Below are 19941 nucleotides of genomic sequence, written 5' to 3'. Positions count from 1 at the left end.
CACAGGTGCATGTGTAAACACGTGCGCCATTTCCCTGGGTGTCACAGAAAGACTCCTGGTGCTACTTCCTACTCCCAATCTACTCAGAAATACCCTGACAACTGGTCCTTCTGGTGGGAGGCCAGTTCTCTTTGTTCTGAAGGCAATCATGAGGTACTGAAACAAGTAAATATCATTAAATAGAGAAAAAAATGGTTAGCCAAACATTTACAAAGCAGGTTCAAAGTGAAGCCAATTTTTTTAAATTGGTAAGATATTTAAGTCAATTATTTTTTTCCCTCACTTTAAACTTGTTTTGGTCATTCTTCAGAATAAGAAACTAGAACTGGCCTGTCTAAGCATGGACAGGGCAAGACAATTTCCATAAGCTGTTTCCTTAAAAAGGTGCCCACTGTGCAAGAAACGAATCCTATTGGCATTCCATAACCAGTGGACTTAATTACCCTCTGCTAATAATACAATCTCATTGACTCTGTTAAAAAAAAACAAAAGCATACCATGATCCAACCTTGCTTTATTCCTTTCCCTATTCCCTGTCTTCTTCCATCATTTAATTCAGAATAGACTATTTGTTTAGTTTGACTATTTTATGCAACTTAGTGAATGGAAAAGAGGTTTCCAAATGCCTGAAGTAATCTGGACCATGATTCCACTGTGAGCTGTAGTTCTATGAACCATGCTATCATCTTAGCTGAATGCTAACATAAGATTTTTGTTGTTGTGCTGTTTATTTTGTTGCATGTCCACTGCACATGGATGGTGGTTACATATACCACTGAAAGTTCATGCTAATTAAAAATAAAATTATTATGTCTTTAAAAACATACCTTATCTACTTATGATACCTTAAAACTAGCTGAATTATAAGAATTACACAAAGGAAAAGAAACTAAACTTACGCCATCGGTTTCTATCTTCACCCTCAATTCCATTTCTTTCATGTTTTTTATACTCAGAGTCTTTGCCCTAGAATTCAATTAGATAAAAAATAAAGTGGCATTTCCTAATCACTACAGTAACAAAGAAATGTAAAAAGGATGTTATTTTATTTTAACAATTAGAACATATCCATAATGGTTAAAATCCTATATTCCATTTGTTCATAAAACATTGGTAAATCTGTGTTTCTCTGGGATCCTTGGGAATAGAAAGTAACACTGGAGACATCTAAGAGATTAATAAATATAACTTACCTCATCTTGGTTCCCAGAGCCCCATATGTCCAAGCCACAAGAGGTAGATTGACAAAAAGAGTTATAAGAAAATATATAGTGTTTGGGAAAATCTTGTTTTAGGATAAAAAGAAGTAAAGAGGGAATCAATGGCAAGATAGGACCAGACACTGATGATCTACACAGGTAGATTTCTACGGAAATCTCTTTGTAGAATCTATAGAAGTGAAACTTAAAATTTTTTGAAGTATGTTATTTCACAATTTCAAGGGAAGAATGAGAAATGAATAGAACCATTATCAGATGATGAACACTCAGAAAGTAGAGAAAGCACTGGTCAAAATAGGGGAATGGTTTACAGACGTACAGTAGAAATCTTCGATAAATTATCTAGAGTTCTTCAAAAAATTATCTAGAAGAAATTTATATAGATATATAAATCTGGCTTCTGAAAAATTAAATATACTGGTTATTTAATTTTCTAAATGATTAGATTTTATGTAGCGATTGGAAAATATATCCCCATCACTTGATTAAAAAAAAAAAACAAACCAACTCTGTGACACAGTGTATAGCTATAGGTTAATTTATTTACTTTGATAGAGTTTATATATTATACTTTATAGTGTGGACAAGGTATTTCTCCTCATTAAGACCAATACTGTTATAGATCATATGTCGATAAACCTTTTCTTTTTCATCTCTAATTCTCTGATTCCAACTAAAACATGAGCGTAGCACTAAATATTCCACAGAAATAAAAGTAACTGGCAATACCATTTACGTTTCTGCTGTGTCAAAACAGACAGCATTTAAGTTAGATCTTACCTTGGGAAGCGACCGATTACGATAGCTATGGTACAGACCACACCGAACAGCAGCCCCACATTGGCAGCAAAGCATATTGTAAATACATATGTACTGACCCAGATGCCCTGGAAGAGAAACAGGAAACAAGATGCGAGCCCTCTGATAATTCTCATTTTTGTCATGATTGTTAAACTCCTCACAATCTTATTCTACAACATTCCTGTGACCAAATCTCTCACCAAGAATAGATTATTTAAAAAGTGGTAAACAGAAGCCCGGGAACGGAGAAACAAATCCTGGTCCCTTTGGACTCCCAGCGCCAAAGGTGGGGAAAAGACACATTCTTTCATTTCTAGAAACTGCCAGCCCTTAGTTCAATCCCCAACAACACTTTCTTTCAGATCTGCAAATAGTTAGTTGATGTGTATGGTTCAAAAGCATGCCATCATTTTCCACTGTTTTCTCATTTAACGTAATAACATTACAAGCAATTGTAATTGGTCATTCCCCACAATTTCTAGGATTGCTATACAAAGAACTAATGTAGTTTATTACTATATAAGACCCTCTAAGCCTAATGGTTAAAATGACCGAATCTAACACTACCAATGCCACTCTTAGATCAGCCACTATAGAGATTGTTGTAATTTTATTTGGAAGGGACAACTTCTTACGAAATTGTGAAAGCTGAAAAGTCTGGGCCAATTTAGGCCTTGGGAATATTTCAAAAGATGGCAAGGAAATTCTTTTTCTCCTTTAGTTGGGATTCCAACATTATTACAGTTTTGTCCACCACCTGAAATGACAATCTATCATAAAATATTGTATTATAGTTGACATTTCTAAGTTTATTACTGGCAAAAAAAAAAAAAGATCTTTAAAAGTAAAATAATTTGTGAAATCCAGAAGGTCATATTTTCTAAACACAATATCCTGCATTTATCAAATGCAGACCAACAAAATGTTTAAGCTCTCTTTTCCCCAAATTATTTGCACTACTTTACCTATGCATACAATTCTAAGTTGATTTCTTTCTGTCCCGATGGCTATATTAGAGCTTTAAAACATCTTCAACAAACTAATTCAATTTCATATGCAAATGAAAAAGTTAGAAACTTCTCTATAATCTGAAGATAGCACAGATTTTTGTGGGGCGGGGTGAGACAAGTTTGAAGTGAAAGTTTCTAAATAGCATATTTTACTCAAAATGCTTCTCCTTTGTATTATTTATCTAAATGGAGCTTGAGTGGTTCTTCATGATGGGCTATTTTGAAAAGCTAAGCTCTTGGAAGCAAATGGAGGGATTTTTATCTATAAAATTCCTTTTGATACAGAAGAAACAAACATTCTGGAGTAAAAAGAGAAAATATATTTTAAGTGTTCTCGTGTTCAGATCCATCACCAAGAAATGTAATGCTAAGTTAGGACTTATTATGACATCATCCTCAGCCTGTCATCTCATAGGTTTAGACACAGAGATGCTTTTCCTCTATTCAGGTGAAAAGACAATCATTCGAGTCTTTTATATGTATACAGTGTAATTTTTCTTCCCTAATGTATTACATTATGCTCCATCACATACAAAATAAGGCTGCAAGTTTTTGATCATTACTTCAACTTGCCATGATTGCTTTGTTTCTTACTCATCTCTTAATGCTGACTGACCCGCCTGGGTGTGGCAGGATAAGACCTCACCAAAAGCTTAAAAGTCCAATTCTTAATGGCCGACCTCCATGATTCAATATAGCATAGAGAACTGAGGATCCTGGTCCCTGCCATTTAAAAAAAACCCACAGAGCCCAGAGGCCATGATTCATCAGAGCAACCAAAAATTTTGGTACCATCTGGTTCTATTTTTAAAGCATATTTACTCTCCCACAGCATCATCTATTGTAAGTTGGGTTCACAATGCTTAGTTATTTCCTGGGGCTATATTTATAGCTTTGAAAAAAATATCAAATGTAAATTATAACAACATAGACCAGTAAACAGTTACATTGGTTAAAGTAAGTCCCAACACTATTCTGTAACAATTTCTATTAAAGATCCAAATGTTGGTTGTCACAGTTATAAGAAATTAGTTAACTCCCAGGCTCCTATTTTTTTCATTATGTGTTCCCACTTGATCCCTCCTCTATTAACACGCACAGCCCCTAAACACAAGCTAACCCCAAAGCTGACCTCAAGTAGGAAATACATAAACATATAAACCCTTACACAGCTGTGCAGCCACTCAATCACTTCACCTCTTCCTGATCTGTTCTGGTGATTGATATATATTATTATATTTCTGTAGATGTGAATTCTAACTCCACTGTTCAGTGACTCAAACTCAGCTCTGAGCCCGTGGCCTCCCTTTTGGATTCCTATTTCCTCATTACCTCAGACAGGGTTTTTATCTATAGCTCAAAGTGGAATCATTATTAAACTATAAACCATTTAAAGAAATAAAAATTTCTAACTTTTCATGTGATGACTGCTCACATAATTTTTTTAGACTTTCAACTTTCAAATTATTTTACATATATACACAACTTTGGTAACTTCACTTCCGTGATATTTTAGGTATATTCTATCTATTGAGTAATCTGGACATATTCTGTCTACTGGGTAATATAACCTATACCCAAAAAAGTCTGTGCAATATTCTTACTATAAATGCTATCCCCAGCTTGTATCTCAATCATCCATGGCTTCTCACTGTTGAATTCCTTAGCAACTAAGAAACACCTGTCCACTTCAACCTTAGGAAGTTTTGTCAAGCTAAATGAATGAATGTCTCATTCAACCATCATGCATCTGTTACATTCGTGTCACCTTACTCAACCATAGTTTTTGCCAACAATGTACTATTTACTCCAAAATTTTAACTACCATCTGTATATAGGAGACTACCAATTCTGAGCTATTAAACCACTTTTCAAACTGTCTATCAATACCTTCAAACTCAAATGCAAACTTACTAACTTCACCCCAAAGTCTCCCATTCCTTCAATGTTCTCTTTCAGTTATAATACTAATATTCTTTAAGACACTACAATCAGAAACTGTGGGATCATATTTATTATTTCTCTTTTCTCACCTACTTGTCCAATCATTTCCTATCAATTTTTAATAAAAAAAAAATCTCAAACCATACCCTCTTCTTTACTATGGCTTGCTCAAACTATTCTGACAGCCTCCTACTCAATTACCTGCTGTTGTTATCAGCACTGCAAGCCATTTGCTATACTGCTGCCAGGATTATCTTTTTAAGTATAGATTTAGACGGGATAGTAAAGGCACTTTTACTCTACTACCTTCTGTTGAAATCCATCCAAAACAATACAAAAAATGAATATATAGGGAGGAAAACCCAGCTTCAATGAAACAAGAACATGGTCACAACTCCTAACTACAAAATATGGTGTAGATTTGCCAAATACTGTGAAAATCTGTAAGAGATCAAGGAGGACACTGGAAGCCAACACATTTACCCTCAAATTTCAATCAATTACAGATTTCTTCATGAATGTCACAGTTTTAAGAATTCTATATAATAATTTTCCGATAAGAGTTCTAAGTTCTTGGGGCAATGGTGGACCACCAGAGAAGAAGGAAATGTACCCATATGATATCTATTTTATACCATAGAAAGAAAAGCAGTAAAATGAAATGCCAGTTGTATCACTTACAACCTAACTTCCTAACCAAAGGAGACTGACAGGGGTGAAGCAACAGGAAGAAGGGAGAGAAGACAGTAAGTGTCAGGTCACAAAAGAGCCTGTGATTGTGAGGCTTTGTTTCAACAAGGGACAAATCTTCTGATGATATACCTAAATCAGAGCTGTGGGCTGCTCTGCCTTACTTCCTACCTTCTGCCCTCCCCACATTACTTTTCAGCAAATAGCTGGGTCCACTAAAAATGCATTATAATCATAGAAGAATCATCAAGCGACTTATTTACAGAAATGGGGAGGGAAACAAAAGAACAAAACAGAGACAGAGGGTAGGTTTAGACATGTAATAGGCAATATAACCCCCCCACATACACACAAACCCTCAAAAATAGATGTGAAGATTCAAAGAAGAAAAAATATATTTAAAAAAAGGAAAACTGAAAGAGATTTTTCAAAATAAGCTGGAAGAATTTAGGAAAGGACATGGATGGAAATAAAAACATTATAGAGATAAAAAAGCCATCTTTCTTCATCAGAAAGATGAAGAGAGATAGAGCTAGAAAGAAAGAGAGAGAGATAATCATAACTAGAAATCCGTAACAGAGATACAGTAAATAGTTCAGAAAAACCACACACATGCTCCCAAAAATAAGCATGGGAAAATGTATAGATACAAAGACAAAATAAAGTCAACAAATACATAATTCATTAAAAGAACATACAGATTTGAAAAAATATAAAGAGATGTATTAGAAGAAATTTTGTATATAATCCTTAATTCTGAGATCAAAAGGATACATCACTCTCATAGAAACTTGATACTGGGTGTTCGACCACAAGAAATATTCTGATAATATTACCAGACATCACAGGCATGAAAGAACTTCACTGAACATCCATGCAGAAAAACTAATTCACATAAAATAACAAAAAAATCATGTTGACCTGTGATTTCTGTCTCATCCCTCAATACCTGAAGATAGTGCCAAGTCTAAAAAGTCCTGTGGGAAAGCATTTTAGACTCAGCCAGTAACCTCCTTCTAGTATGGGGAAAAAAAAAAAGACATGTAGATATTTTTACCATCAGCAGCTCAGGGAATATAAAACATATAAGCCTTTCTTGAAAAACTACTTGATGATGACATACAGAAAACAAAGGGATGAATTGAAATAAGTAACTCAGGAATGAGAACCTGTATTTAAGAGAGGAAAAAAAAACTAAAGCTAACGACTAAATACACTTAAACAATCTTCTATGTTCTATAACTGAATGACATCATCTTCCTTCAGTGATATTCCTAACCAGAAACTTAAAAGTAGTTCTAGACTGATGCACTTTATATGATGAATTGGTGGTGAGGACAAATTAATGCAATCTCTTAAATATTTTTCAACTCTATTTCTTCCTCTTGAACCTCCTGGTCTCAGTTGTGTTCCAGGCCTTCCTCACTTACTTAGCTGACTTACTAAAGCAGTTTCATCCATCTTCCCCAAATTACTCAAGCGACTCTTCTAATACATAAATCTTATTCCTATTTCTCCCTTTGGTGATGTCTCACTGCCTTCAGGATAAAGTCTAGTCTTCTTTACAGGACATGAGCAGCCTTTCTGAGTCCCACTCATTCTAAACTTTTGCAACCCCATCTGTTACTACTCCCACCCTCACACTACATGTTGTACCCATCATTTCCTGGAAGAAGCCTTCCCTGACATCACACCCCTTCCAATATGGTAACATGCTCCCTCTTATGTAACTAGTGAGTTCTTAGAAATACCTTAATCATAGGGTTATCAAATAGCTTGTTCAGTAAGTCTGCATCCTCTAATTTCCCTATTTCCATGTGTTACCTCACATATATCACCTTAAAAAAGTCATGATCTTCCATGAGTCTGGCTAATTTTAACCCTTTGGCCTGCCTATCAAATACTGTTCCTTCAACTCTCAGTTCACATTTCAGCTCTGCTGTCAGACTCTTTCATATGGACCCAGTCCAAATTAAATGCTCCAGCCTCCATTTTCTTTCCCCAGAGCTAAGTTTGTACTTCTGCTTCCAGGTCATATTGTGTCATGCCTTGCATAATAAGTTGATGTTTCTATGTCTGCTTCCTACACAAATATAAGTGTCTGGAGGGGACAAGTAGTTCTTTATTTATCTCTGCATTCCCCATGGCACCCAGCCTTGTACTTTGGTAAAGTAATACTGAGCCTTGGGAGAAGTATTATGAAAATAGGCACCAGCACAAATAATCCCCCCAAAGTCTCTCTGAGCAAAGAATCTGAAGGAAAGAAAATACATAGATAACTGCGTTTCAATATGGGGAATGTCATAATAGAGCTAAACAGAGGGTACTTATGAAATACTTTACCCATATTGGAAAGCAAAAGTATTTTTGATGCTCCTGCATAGATCGATTCCTATAGAATAAGTATGTTACACATTTCTGTTAGTAGAAGCCACATTTAATCATCGCCCAGTAAAATTTAATCTCTTGCTGGCAACATCCTATTAACAGAATGCTCCGCTCAGTGTAACCCCTTTAAAACTAAATTCATGAGACTTTATATTTAGAAGGAATATGATCACTGTTAAGATGTTCAACCTATATTAATGCAACACATTTCTTAGCAATTAATGGTGGTTTTTCATATGTGTTCTATTAGTGTGTACTGCCTTGATGAGCTTCATTTCCAGAATCAATGCATAATGGATACTGAGAATCCCCAATCCATTCAAGTTAGCTAGCATTTCATTAAAAGTTCTCAATCAACACCAGTCAAAAGTTGACAAATTTCCATTTGTTTCTTATAAAGACATTTTATATTTTAATGCCTTTATTACGAGCTTGAAAAAAATGGTAGTTTATGAAGGGCACAAGTCTCAAATGGCAAAAACTATTTTCTGCAAATAAAAATATTAAAGTTGATTTTGCAATACATGTTAAAGCCAAAGAGGGAAATTCCAGGTCAAATTTCTACTTACCCAGTCGATTTTATCCACTTTCCAATATTTTTTTAGGTCCCGAAACTGTATTAGCATTCCCTTCAGTCCCACGACAATAATACTTGCAAGAACACACTGCAAATAAGAAATAAGTTGATGAAGAAGATAAAGATTTTAATCTGAATTTAAAAGGACCAAGGTATTTTTAAGTCTTTGTTTGTTTTTCAAGTACTTACTAGAGAAAAGCAATCATCATTTAAAAGACTAAAGTAATATTCAATTTGTTTAGAACTAACATATTATTGTACTTTAGGAATATAATATCAATTCTAGAAAATCACAGTGTAAAATTTATGCCATTGTAAAACACAAGAAAGAAAAAAAGAAAAGTAATGAATTATAAGGGTGCATTTTATAAAGCTGGATGTCCTCTTAACTTTATAATAATTATCCACTGCCATTTGAAGTTTGTTACAAAAAATTAAATATTTACATTATATATTTCTTCATAATTGCCTTTGACACCAATTATCTGGTTTCACATGAGGATATTTATAACTCTCTTGAAAAGTGAACTTGATTATTACAAGATCCTGCTGTGGAAATGACTGATTTTTCACTATATGAATGAAGAATTAGAACAGGACAGGATTGAGATGGTCTCTGGCTCTCTGAAGACCAGGATCTTACTTGGGTCACTTTGGTGCCCCAGGTTTATGAAAAGCACACTGGTGTTCTGAGTCACTTTGTATAGAGATATCAAGGATGGCAAGATGTATTTTGTTCCCTACTCTTTTGCTCTACACACATTTTTCTAACAGTCCAAGTTCTGACAACATTCTTCCAAAGTCTGCTTTTTATATCAGAGATTGCCCAGTTCCACCCTCCAAACAAGCACAGACTAATTCTAATTCCACAATGCCATTTTTACACATGAGCCTAAGAACAGAAAACAGCCATCGTCCCTTCCCATTCCTCCCTCATCAAATGTGGTCTCTGTCCAGCCCCCTCCATTCAATCATTACTTCTGTCACATGGTTTTCAGATGTCGAGCCATTGAGGCTACTCTTCTAAGACATTTTAATATACAATGATTTCATTAAAAGTAAAGTTAAAAAGTAGATAATGAAAAAGTACTACTGTACCATGGGCAGCCAGTAAAGCAAAGGTCCTACTGCATAGATGACTATCAGGACAAGAATGCAAGATATTAAACAAGCCACCTGTAAAATACAAGACAGATGAAAAAGGAAGACTTGAACTTTACTATTCCAAAGTTATAGGGGGAAATAAAATTCTTAGTTCATCTTGACTATAAGAGACCAAATGTTGGTGCATGATTGCTAAATTGCATAGACTACCATTACCTATATTTTGCAGGTCAGGGAACCCAAACATGACAGACTGACAGCTGACAAACTGGTGCAATCAGATTAAGTCAGTGATGGGAGAAAAGGAATTCCACACAAAGAAATAGGACACTACCAACTTGTATCACACATCTCAGCAATGGCTTTTTGTTCAATAGTGAAAGTGACATTTCAATTAGAAGTCCGTTAGCCTGTTGTCGTTCAGCTTGACTCTCCTCATTTCCTAGCGAGTTTGAATAATAACTGAATATGCAGCTTAGGGTTTTTCTCCACTGATGAAAAATTTCCACTGAAGCATTTACTCTCTTTGGAGTTCTTTGTTTGGAAGGGTTCTAGGATGAAGCAGTTATATGGGATTATAGGAGCAGTCTCCGCAGTGAAGTAGACTTAACTTTATTAATCCTGAAGAGTCACTAGTATCATGTTCCAACCAAGTCAACCTGCTGACAAAAGGCAATTCAGAACACCTGACTCCTAGCTGGGCTCCACTTGATGGAGAACCTGATTCCACATAAGCAAATGTGCATGACTTAGTAAAAACATTTGGCTAAACTGTCAGCCTCACAAGAGAAAGAGGGCTTTCACAGGACCACAAAGATGCCCAGAATATCATTATGGAGATAGCAAGGGAATCAGGATCTAGTAGGTGGCTAAAGTTAAAAATAAGTATATGAACAATCAATACCAAGGATTGGCATGGACGCAAAGCAATGGGAGTGACATTGCTGGGGGGGGGGGGGGGATGCAGTAGAGTACCACCACTTTGAAAGGAGTTTGACAGTTTCTCATGAAGTTATGCATACACCTATATGTGTCCCAGAACCATCTAAGAGAAAGGAAAACATATGCCCATGCAAATACCTATATGTAAATAGCTACAGCATCTTTATTCATAAACACCAAAAACTGTAACTGAAATGTCCACCACTTGGTGAATAAATAAGCAAATTGTGGTACATCCATACAAGAGACTATCACTCAGCAATAAAAATAAAAGAACAGACTATTGATATATGCAACAGCATAGATGAAACTCAAAACCATTAAGCTGAGTGAAAGTAGGCACAGGTTCCTTTCATATTTAGTGGAACTCATCTCCAGTACTCCCCAGCATATAAGAAAAAAATCCTTCTGTGGGAAACAAGTCATTAGGGAACAAAAATCACTCATAAAACAAGTCATAGTATACCAAACTGTTATGGTGATCATTTAGGAATACCTGGTGATTTTACGTGAGAATTTTTAAACAACAAAATATGTCTGACATTCCACTGGGTAGTGTCAGAGAGCAGATGATTGTAGGATTCATTCAGACAGCTCAGTTAAAAGTGAAGTATGTTTATGGAAAGAAAAGGATACCGAATGCTAAGGTTTATTTATTCCATGACAAAGGATAATGAATGGCATGTACCCCCTTTTGTGGGACTCTTCAGTCAATACACTTACAGTGTACTTGAAAATAAGACTCTGAATCTTAGCTGCAGATATGAACTTTGGACAGCTACAGCTAAACTCCTTTGGAAGGGTTTGAGGCACAGGGAGGCAAAGTGACTTGCCCAAGGTCGTAGAGCTTGGGAATTAGAAATCATACGGATTATGAGCCAAACTGGGATCCATAAAGCCAAATGTCTTTTAAGGTTCCTAAATATCTTATAATACATTGAAACTGTTATAGAAATTACAGCCAAAGTAAATAATTCTATTTAATTTTTTAATGATTTTTTATTATATTATGTTAGTCACCATACAGTACATCCCCGGTTTCCGATGTAAAGCTCGATGATTCATTAGTTGCGTATAACACCCAGTGCAGCATGCAATACGTGCCCTCCTTACTACCCATCACCGGTCTATCCCATTCCCCCACCCCCCTCCCCTCTGAGGCCCTCAGTTTGTTTCTCATAGTCCATAGTCTCTCATGTTTATTTAAAAACAGTAAATTACAACTACCTTTGGGCTTTTCTCTAATATTTAATATTAATTTGTTATTATTTTATTAATTATTAATAATTAATTTTCTCTAATATTTACCTTCGATCTATAATGAAATAGACCATATAAGCAAATGGCTTAAATCTTTTAATGCACTTGCATCAATCCTGCCGATGCCCTAGCTCTAAAGATAAGTGTACCTGATTGGACAAGAAATCTTTATCAGTTCTGCCCAGTGTATTTACTCCTCAGGCATAGAAATCAAGAATATAATAGTTTCTGCCCTCAAAGCTCTCAAAATACTGACATTCACTGTGTCCACAATCAACACCCCCAGATGCTGAAATGTAGATTTGTAAAAAAAAATCTTTGAGACCATGCAGTCCAAGTCATCATTCATAGATGGCCAACTCAGTAACTGTGCAAAGAGGTTGAACAGAGATCAGATATTTGCAGTGCTATCACAGACTTCTCTAACTTCAGCTTTCTGGAATAACACAAACTATATTGTCAAGTATTACCCAGTTTCTGAATATCTGTTACTTTGCATATGAAATGCTGCTTTTTATATATTTCTGATCTACCAAGAGAAACATTTTAAAGGCAAGCTGCCACCAAGAGAGAACCTTGTTCCTTTTTTTTTTTTTTAAGATTTATTTATTTGAGAGAGAGTGAGAGAGAATGGGGGCAGGGGGTGGTGCGCAGGGAGAGAGAGAGAGAGAGAAAAAAAGAAAGAGAATCTCAAGCAGACTCTCTGCTAAGTGCAGAGCCTGATGCAGGGATCAATCTTGTGACCCTGAGATCAGGACCCAAGCCAAAACCAAGAGCTGGATGCTCAACCAACTGTGTCACCCAGGTGCCCCCCCTTGTTACTTTCTTTCAAACCTCAGAAAACAAATGCCACTGAAGCGTCCTCTTCTTAATAAGTTTCAGGTTGGCTTATATTGTTAACCAGTAGCGAAAAGTGTTCACACCCCTGGTTATGCACAGGGCAAACACTGTCTAGGTATTTTATTCTTATTCAACTCTTTCCACATCATACTAGCTAAATGGCTAGAGACAATTTTTTTTTTTTGCTCTAAAATCTAACTACTCATATTGAGTTAATTCTGCATAAAGGATAATGAAATCTACATTTTCTTCTTGCTACATTATTAACATATTGTATATGTTGTAGGTTGCTTACAAAGATGATTCTGCAGGCATTCCTGTTACCCATAGCTATATAAACGGCTGGAGGATGGGTGAGATGCCAGCCATTTCCTCCCTAAATAGTTGCTAAAAATGCAAACTCGGTCAAGAGCTCACTGTGTGCACAGCTTTGTGGAAAGTGGTGGAATGGCAAAAGTGATAAGAAAGGGCACTAGGGAGAAAGAGGATACTGGGTAACTAAAGCTAGATTTTAAAATCTTTAAAGAAGTTGGAAGCAATAAGCCAAATTTGAAAGAATAAAAGAATATAGCTTGGCAAATTAGAACCTGGAGGCAATCTCAGTGTTGCAGAAAAACACACCAGCTGTCATTTCCGGCAGTGATCACGCTTTGCCTGCAGCCAATGCTGCCTCTCATCCTTCATGGTTCGGTTATGCCTCCCAAACTGCCCACAGAGCACCAGTATATCTACTCTGTTGGAAGCAAAGGGAAAGGTGTAGGGGAGAGAGCCAAGGCATACTGTGCTCTCTCCCATAATTACCATTCCTTAGACGGAAGGATGGAAGGAAGACTTGTAACACTTCTTTGTGCTGTATGTCTAGGCAGGACCAAGACTTTCTTATTCCTAGATAGCCATGCTCAGCATGTCACATCTCAAGGGAATCACTCTAAAAATGTTTTCTACATGTGGAGGACGGAAATGTATTGGCCTCTTGGGCGCCTGGGTGGCTCAGTCAGTTAAGCTTCCAACTCTTGATTTCTGCTCAGGTCATGGTCTCAGGGTTCTGGGATCAAGCCCCAGGCATGGGTTCCATTCTCAGCAGGGAGCCTGCTTGAGATTCTCTCTCCCTCTCCTTCTGCCCCTCCCCACCCAACTCTCTCTAGCTTGTGGGCTCTCTCTTGCTCTCAAATAAATAAATAAAATCTTAAAAAAAAAAAAAAGAAATGTGCTGTTTCTCTGACCATGGCTCTTGGTATTAAATGATTAGTATCTTTTCTCATTTCAATTCAAATATTTTAATTTAATTTTTGAAAGCACTGAAAGGTTTTACCACCAACTCTCTTGTATGTAAAATGTTCCTAGATACACTAATATAGCCACATGTAGCTCTTGGGCACTTGAGATGTGGATAGCCCATATTAAGACAGGCTGAAAATGTAAAATACACACCAGATTTTGAAGTCTTAGTACAAAAAGAAAATAATGTAAAATACATCATTGGCAATTCTTAGATTCTTCATTGAAACAATATTTTGACTATATTGGGTAAATCAAATGTATTATTAAATTAATTTTAGCAGCTTCTTCTACTTTTTAAAATGTAACAACTAAAAAATTTAAATTACCTATGTGGCTCCTGTTACTGTTTCTATTGAACAGCACTTTCCTAAAGTCTGTGATCCTAAGCCTGGTTTCCAGTGGGATTTTCCTGACTTCAAACATGCTGTATTAAGTCCCAATAAAAACTGCATGGCTTCACTTGTCCCTCTTTAATGTCAGCAAAACCAACTAGCTTTAACATTATCAGATACTTTTATTTTTCATTCATTCTTATCACACATAGTTACCAAACACCTACTATGTGCTGAGTCCTGGGCTAGACACTGAGGATGTAGTGAACCAAAGCAGACACAGACCCTGTTTTCTAGGAGCTTCAGTCAGGGGTAGAAGGCAGGCATCCATCATATAAATCACAGTGATGAACGTTTAATGTGCAAAAGAGCTTAGGACCCTGAAGATAAGAACAGTTGTGCCAGAAGTGGCAGTGGGATCTGAAGGACGGGAGAAGTTATCTTAGAGGGGAAGGGGAGGCAGCCGCAGCAGAGGACACAGACACTTGTGGCCCACAGGAATGAAGAAGGGTCACAGGCCCGAGAGCTGGGAAAGAGGAAGAGAAGAGTCCAAGATGAGGCTGTAGAAGAAAGCACTCAGAACCTTGTAGGTAACGTAAAGGTGCGAATTCTAAGGCCTATGCAAAGCCTTTTAAGGGCTTTAGGAGAAAATAAGTTTATATTTACATTTGAAAATGGTAACTTTCTACAGATATACCAGGAATATTTCCAAATAAGAGTCTGTTGGTGAAATAATTAATAATGGAAGGTGGTTCCATTGTTCCTTTAATTAGTTGTCATTAGCCTGAAAGTTAAGAGTTTTTAGGTCTTCTAGATTAATTTACTGGGGATAACTCTAGTTCCTAAAAGAGACAGAACCATTTAAGGGGTTGTTTTGTGAAGTCTTGTCACACAGAAAATGGGTTTCACAAATAGCCTATTTAAAACAAAACTTTTAAGACTTGGCTTCCCCAACTGCCTTTTTCAAGTCATGTCAGTTACCAGTTATACCCACATGTTGAAGGACTAAAACGACTTCAATGGGAAAGCATCCTCAATCTGGGTATGCCCATTAAATCAGATTCCTTCTCTGTGCAATTTAATGGGAATTGTTGAACAGATTAGTGACCATCTCAACAAGCAGAACAGCATGAAAATACTCTCCTGCTGAGCTTCGTTTCTCTGAACTTGCGTTTTGTTAGATTTCTTTCATTTCCTCTGAAGTCTAGACACCATGAGAAAATAACCCTGAAAAGTAGTTAGAAAAGTTCTGTTGCTCTTATCATTCAAACATGTGGCCCTCAGAGCAGAGAAAGTGCCTCTCCATCCCCACCCTATTAGTCGAACACATGTACGTCCAAATAAAATGAAAAAAAAATCCAAGACTTAAAAATAACTACGTTTTCTCAATGTATTACCTCCTTAGACATTCAATATTTAAAGTTACAAAGATTAATGAGACAGTTTTGTTATTACTAAAACAGCAATTGGAAAAGTAGTAAATGCCTAAGGAAACTCCAGGTGTGATACAGATTCAGGTGGAAGACATTTCACACATTCTATTCCAACCTTCTCTTGTCCATGTGATGGATGAAGATGCTAACCCGTCCAACATCTCCAGCAAGTTGGAAGGACAACTTGGAATAGAAACTGCCTTACTGCATCACCACCAAACCAGGATGTTTTAATATTAAATGTCAAATGAAAGGTTCTGGAAAGATTTTATTATAATAAAAATATTTAACAATAATAATAATGCAATCAATGATCACTGTTAACATTGAAGGAGTATTTATTTAGCGCTCAGGCTTTGGACAAACTAAGCACATATGAACTCGTGTAATCCCTATAACAAATACTTTACCAGCCAAGTCCAATTAGGCTAGAAAGGTCAAGTTAGTTGTGTTAAATCACTCCACTACTAATGGTGGACCTAGAACACAAGCCCAGGCTCTGGAATCCATGCGCTTAGCCACTTATTTTTATCTAGCCTGAACATGAAGAGAGCAAATTGAGTATACTTCCCCCTGGTGGGAAACCAGGTGGAAATTACGATAGAATCCTAGAATTTTATCGGGAAGAAGTGTCCTCAGAGTCTGGGATGGTACTTGAGTACACTACATATTAAACATTCACATCTAGCCCCAAACACTTGAGAGTCCTGTTTGCAAGTGTTCATGCCAGTGCTCGTGATAAACCTACGCTTGAAGTCTCTAGTTGCATAAAAGCCAATCAAATTGTCATGTAAAACAAGGTTGAATGAGAACGTCACATCTCAGCTCACGAGTTGCGGCAATTATCTCTGAAATTATTATACATTTTGAATTTGTTGCTGCTTCTTCTCCACTCTGTAGTACATTCATCAGTAATTTTATTAGTTACTTGTACGCTGTATTTTAATTTCTATTTAACCATCTTTCTCTTGCCACTTGCCCCCAAGGTCAAGAACCATATCTTTTTCAAATTTATTCTTCTACGACCCCCCAAAATGACTTAATATAAGGTAGATCCCTAATAAATGTTTGAATCATCACATAAAATGTTTTAAAAATTCTCATCCAACTCCAATGTTAATAAACGTGAATTATTTTAATAATGGTTAGCTGTTAATATTAATTTCTTGTAGTAACATGTGCCTAAATTTTCATATATGAAACAGTACTTTAAAGTGAAAGATAGGAGGTTGATCTATCTGGGTTCAAATCCCAGCTCTGCCACTAACGAGCTCTGTGACCTGCGTAAGTTATTTTAACCCTCCTTTCCTCATCTCTCTCATGTGGAAGCTGAGGATAATAATTATACCTCCTTCATAGAGTTGCCTAAACGTTAAAAGAGTTCATTTATATAAAAAGTATGACATATACATATGACATATACATTTATATAGAAAGTATGACATATTCAATATATGTTTCCACCAACACTCCCACCATCATCATCAAAACAACATCTTCATTATCACCACCGTCTGCCTACCAGTACCTAACATAATGCCTGGTATATAGCAGACCCTCAACAAATGTTGAATTGATGTAAGTTCCTAAAAATATATAATTGTTTCTTTAACCTAAAATGTGCACAGACGAGTTATCACTGGTTTATATACTTGTACATCTCTACAGACAGAAATTTCAGCATCAAGGACAGATTTTGCATATAACTGATTTCATTTTATACAAAGGAAATGAACAAGAATGGAAAATTTTCAAGTTGACTGGTTAGATTAGCAAAACACAAAACCAGCAGCACCACTAGAGGGAGCATTCTTCAAACGCTGCAAACAATAACGCGGGCGCTAGTAGGACTTCTGTCTGCTCACTGAGTCACTGGGCTTCTGGAAGGATCATTCATAAGAAAGTGAGAGAGATGACCTTCTCGAAACTAGTTAGAAAAAAACTGAAGGAGTGAAAATATTTTCAGGACTTTAGAGAGAAGCTCAATTCTCCCCCCTTTCCGAAAAGGAGAGTAACCAGCAGTTTTCTGGTCCATTCTAAAATATGAAGTTACCTGAGTCTTCGCCCCTGTGCTGTACAGGCCCGCAGTCCTTCCCATGGCAGCAGCACTGGGTATGCAGAAGAAAAATGAAGGAATCACATTGCTGAGGCCATGGGCCAAAAATTCCTACAAGATTGATAATAAGAGAATATATTACTTAATCACAATCAACTTCTGGAGACCACAAGGACATCTTGTCAAAGGATGAGGTTTGTTTGTATTCAACTTCTGTTCTCCCCATTTGTTGTGACTTAACCATTATAAAAAAATAATAATAATAATAAGCTAACTTTTATTGAGTGCTTACAATAAGCCGGAAACTGTTCTAAGCATTTAATGCTCATAGCCACCTTCTAGGGAAGAACTCCCACCACTCCACCAATGACCCCCACAATGCTAACTCCAGTGGTTATTTCCTACCTATCTGGCCTAAAAGTGGCCTTTGAGATAGTTAGTTGCTCACATCCTCCTCCTTAAAGGTTCCTTCTAGGTCCTTCTAGGACCTCACACCCTCCTGTTTTCCTCCTACTTCCCTGGCCACTACTTCTCCACTTTCTTATGGTTCCTTCTCATATAACCAATCACAAATACTGGACCACTTCTCTCTCTCTGATCCTAGCTACCCAAATACACGTTGACAACTCTCAAATTTACATCTCTAGCCTGGGTCACTCTTCCGTACTTCAGACTCATATGGCCAACCTGCTACTTAGCATCTCCATTTGGATGGCTGACAGGCATCCCAAACTTAACCAAATCGGGCTATTGCTCTCTACCATTCCTAACCAGGTCCTCCCACATTCTTCCCCACCAAGTTCCGACTGCTTAGATCAAAAGCATTAGAGATATTTTTGACTCCTCCCCCTTTTCCCAGATGGCATCCACATGCAATCTAGAATCTGTCTACTTCTCATCTCCTGCATTGCTACATCCAGGACCAAGTCATCAAATGTCACCTGGATTATTGCAAAAGCCTCCTGATGTTTTCCTGCTTCTGCTGTTGCCAGTAAACAAAACAGACAAATATCCCTGCCCTCAGAGAGCTGGCACTCTAGTGAGTGAATGCTGACAGTAAACAAGATTAATACAAAAAGCAAAGCAGACGAGGGAATGGAAAAATTTAGAGTTTAGGATTTTAGTTTACCAAGGAAGGCCTCCCCAAGAAGGGAACATTAGAATAAAAGAGGCATGCAGATGTCTGAGGGAACAGAGTTCCTGGCGAACAGGAGCAGCAAGTACAAATGTCCTGAGCCAGAAACATGATTAGTGGGACCAAGGTAAAGCAAGGCAGTAAGTGTGGCTAAAACAGAGTGTAAAAGGGATATGAGATCAGAGAGGAAAGGGGAAGTGGCAGGTCATGTAGAGCCCTGAAAGCCTTGCAAAAGACGCATTTCGTCTGCACATGATGGCAAGTCACTGGGAGGGTTTGAGATGAGGAACGACATGGTCTGTACTGTAGACCATTGCATCCCTTGTTCCTAGACCAGTGTCTGGTTCATGGTAGAGTTCAATACACATCTGTTAAATGAATAAATCTGGTTTTTGTTTTGTTTTGTTTTTTTACAGATGACAAAACTGGGACACAGAACCGATTAAGGGCACATAGTGTCAGAGTGAGATTTAGACACAGGTAATATGCTGCTCATAACCCCCATTCCACAGCTGCCTCTGCAGACCTGTGCAGGAATGTAGGTCCACAAGGACTGAAACAAGAAACTAGCAGAAGCAGATTCAGAAACATGATCAGTAAAATCTTCATTCTTTGGTGTTCTTAGAATGAACCCTTGCACCCTTTAGTTTTTACTAACAAGAATAAGTAATATTAGTGTTATTTTTACTTTGAAATCCATGATTTTTGAAAGTCAGCATGCAATGATAAATATATATAGATTCTATCCTAAAATCAAAAAGGACATCAAGATGTCCTTCTCTCCAAGGGAAAAAAAAAAAATGTATATTATAAACCAAACCATAAAAGCCAGATTTTCAGCTTTCTATGAATGATTTAAAGATTTTTGTTTTGTTCTACCCATTCTTGCTATACACTTTGGAAAGTTATATTTTTCCTAAGTTCAACA

At 36.8% G+C, this 19941-nt stretch overlaps 1 protein-coding gene across 1 annotated transcript in view; it reads right to left on the bottom strand.

Moving 5' to 3' along the window:
• SLC26A7 (solute carrier family 26 member 7) overlaps positions 1-19941 on the bottom strand; it is a 108304-nt gene that overhangs the window by 23513 nt on the left and 64850 nt on the right. The window contains exons 8-12 of the mRNA XM_008689134.2: positions 17876-17989; positions 9729-9806; positions 8623-8718; positions 2001-2107; positions 900-966 (exon numbers count right to left, since the gene is read on the bottom strand). Coding sequence (XP_008687356.2) covers positions 900-966; positions 2001-2107; positions 8623-8718; positions 9729-9806; positions 17876-17989 — 462 coding nt within the window. The remainder of the gene's footprint in view (positions 1-899; positions 967-2000; positions 2108-8622; positions 8719-9728; positions 9807-17875; positions 17990-19941) is intronic.

The sequence above is a fragment of the Ursus maritimus genome, unplaced genomic scaffold (genome assembly GCF_017311325.1).
Source record: "Ursus maritimus isolate PB19 unplaced genomic scaffold, ASM1731132v1 scaffold_9, whole genome shotgun sequence".
In the NCBI taxonomy this organism is placed as follows: Eukaryota; Metazoa; Chordata; class Mammalia; order Carnivora; family Ursidae; genus Ursus; species Ursus maritimus.
This window is presented reverse-complemented; position numbering and strand designations above follow the sequence as displayed.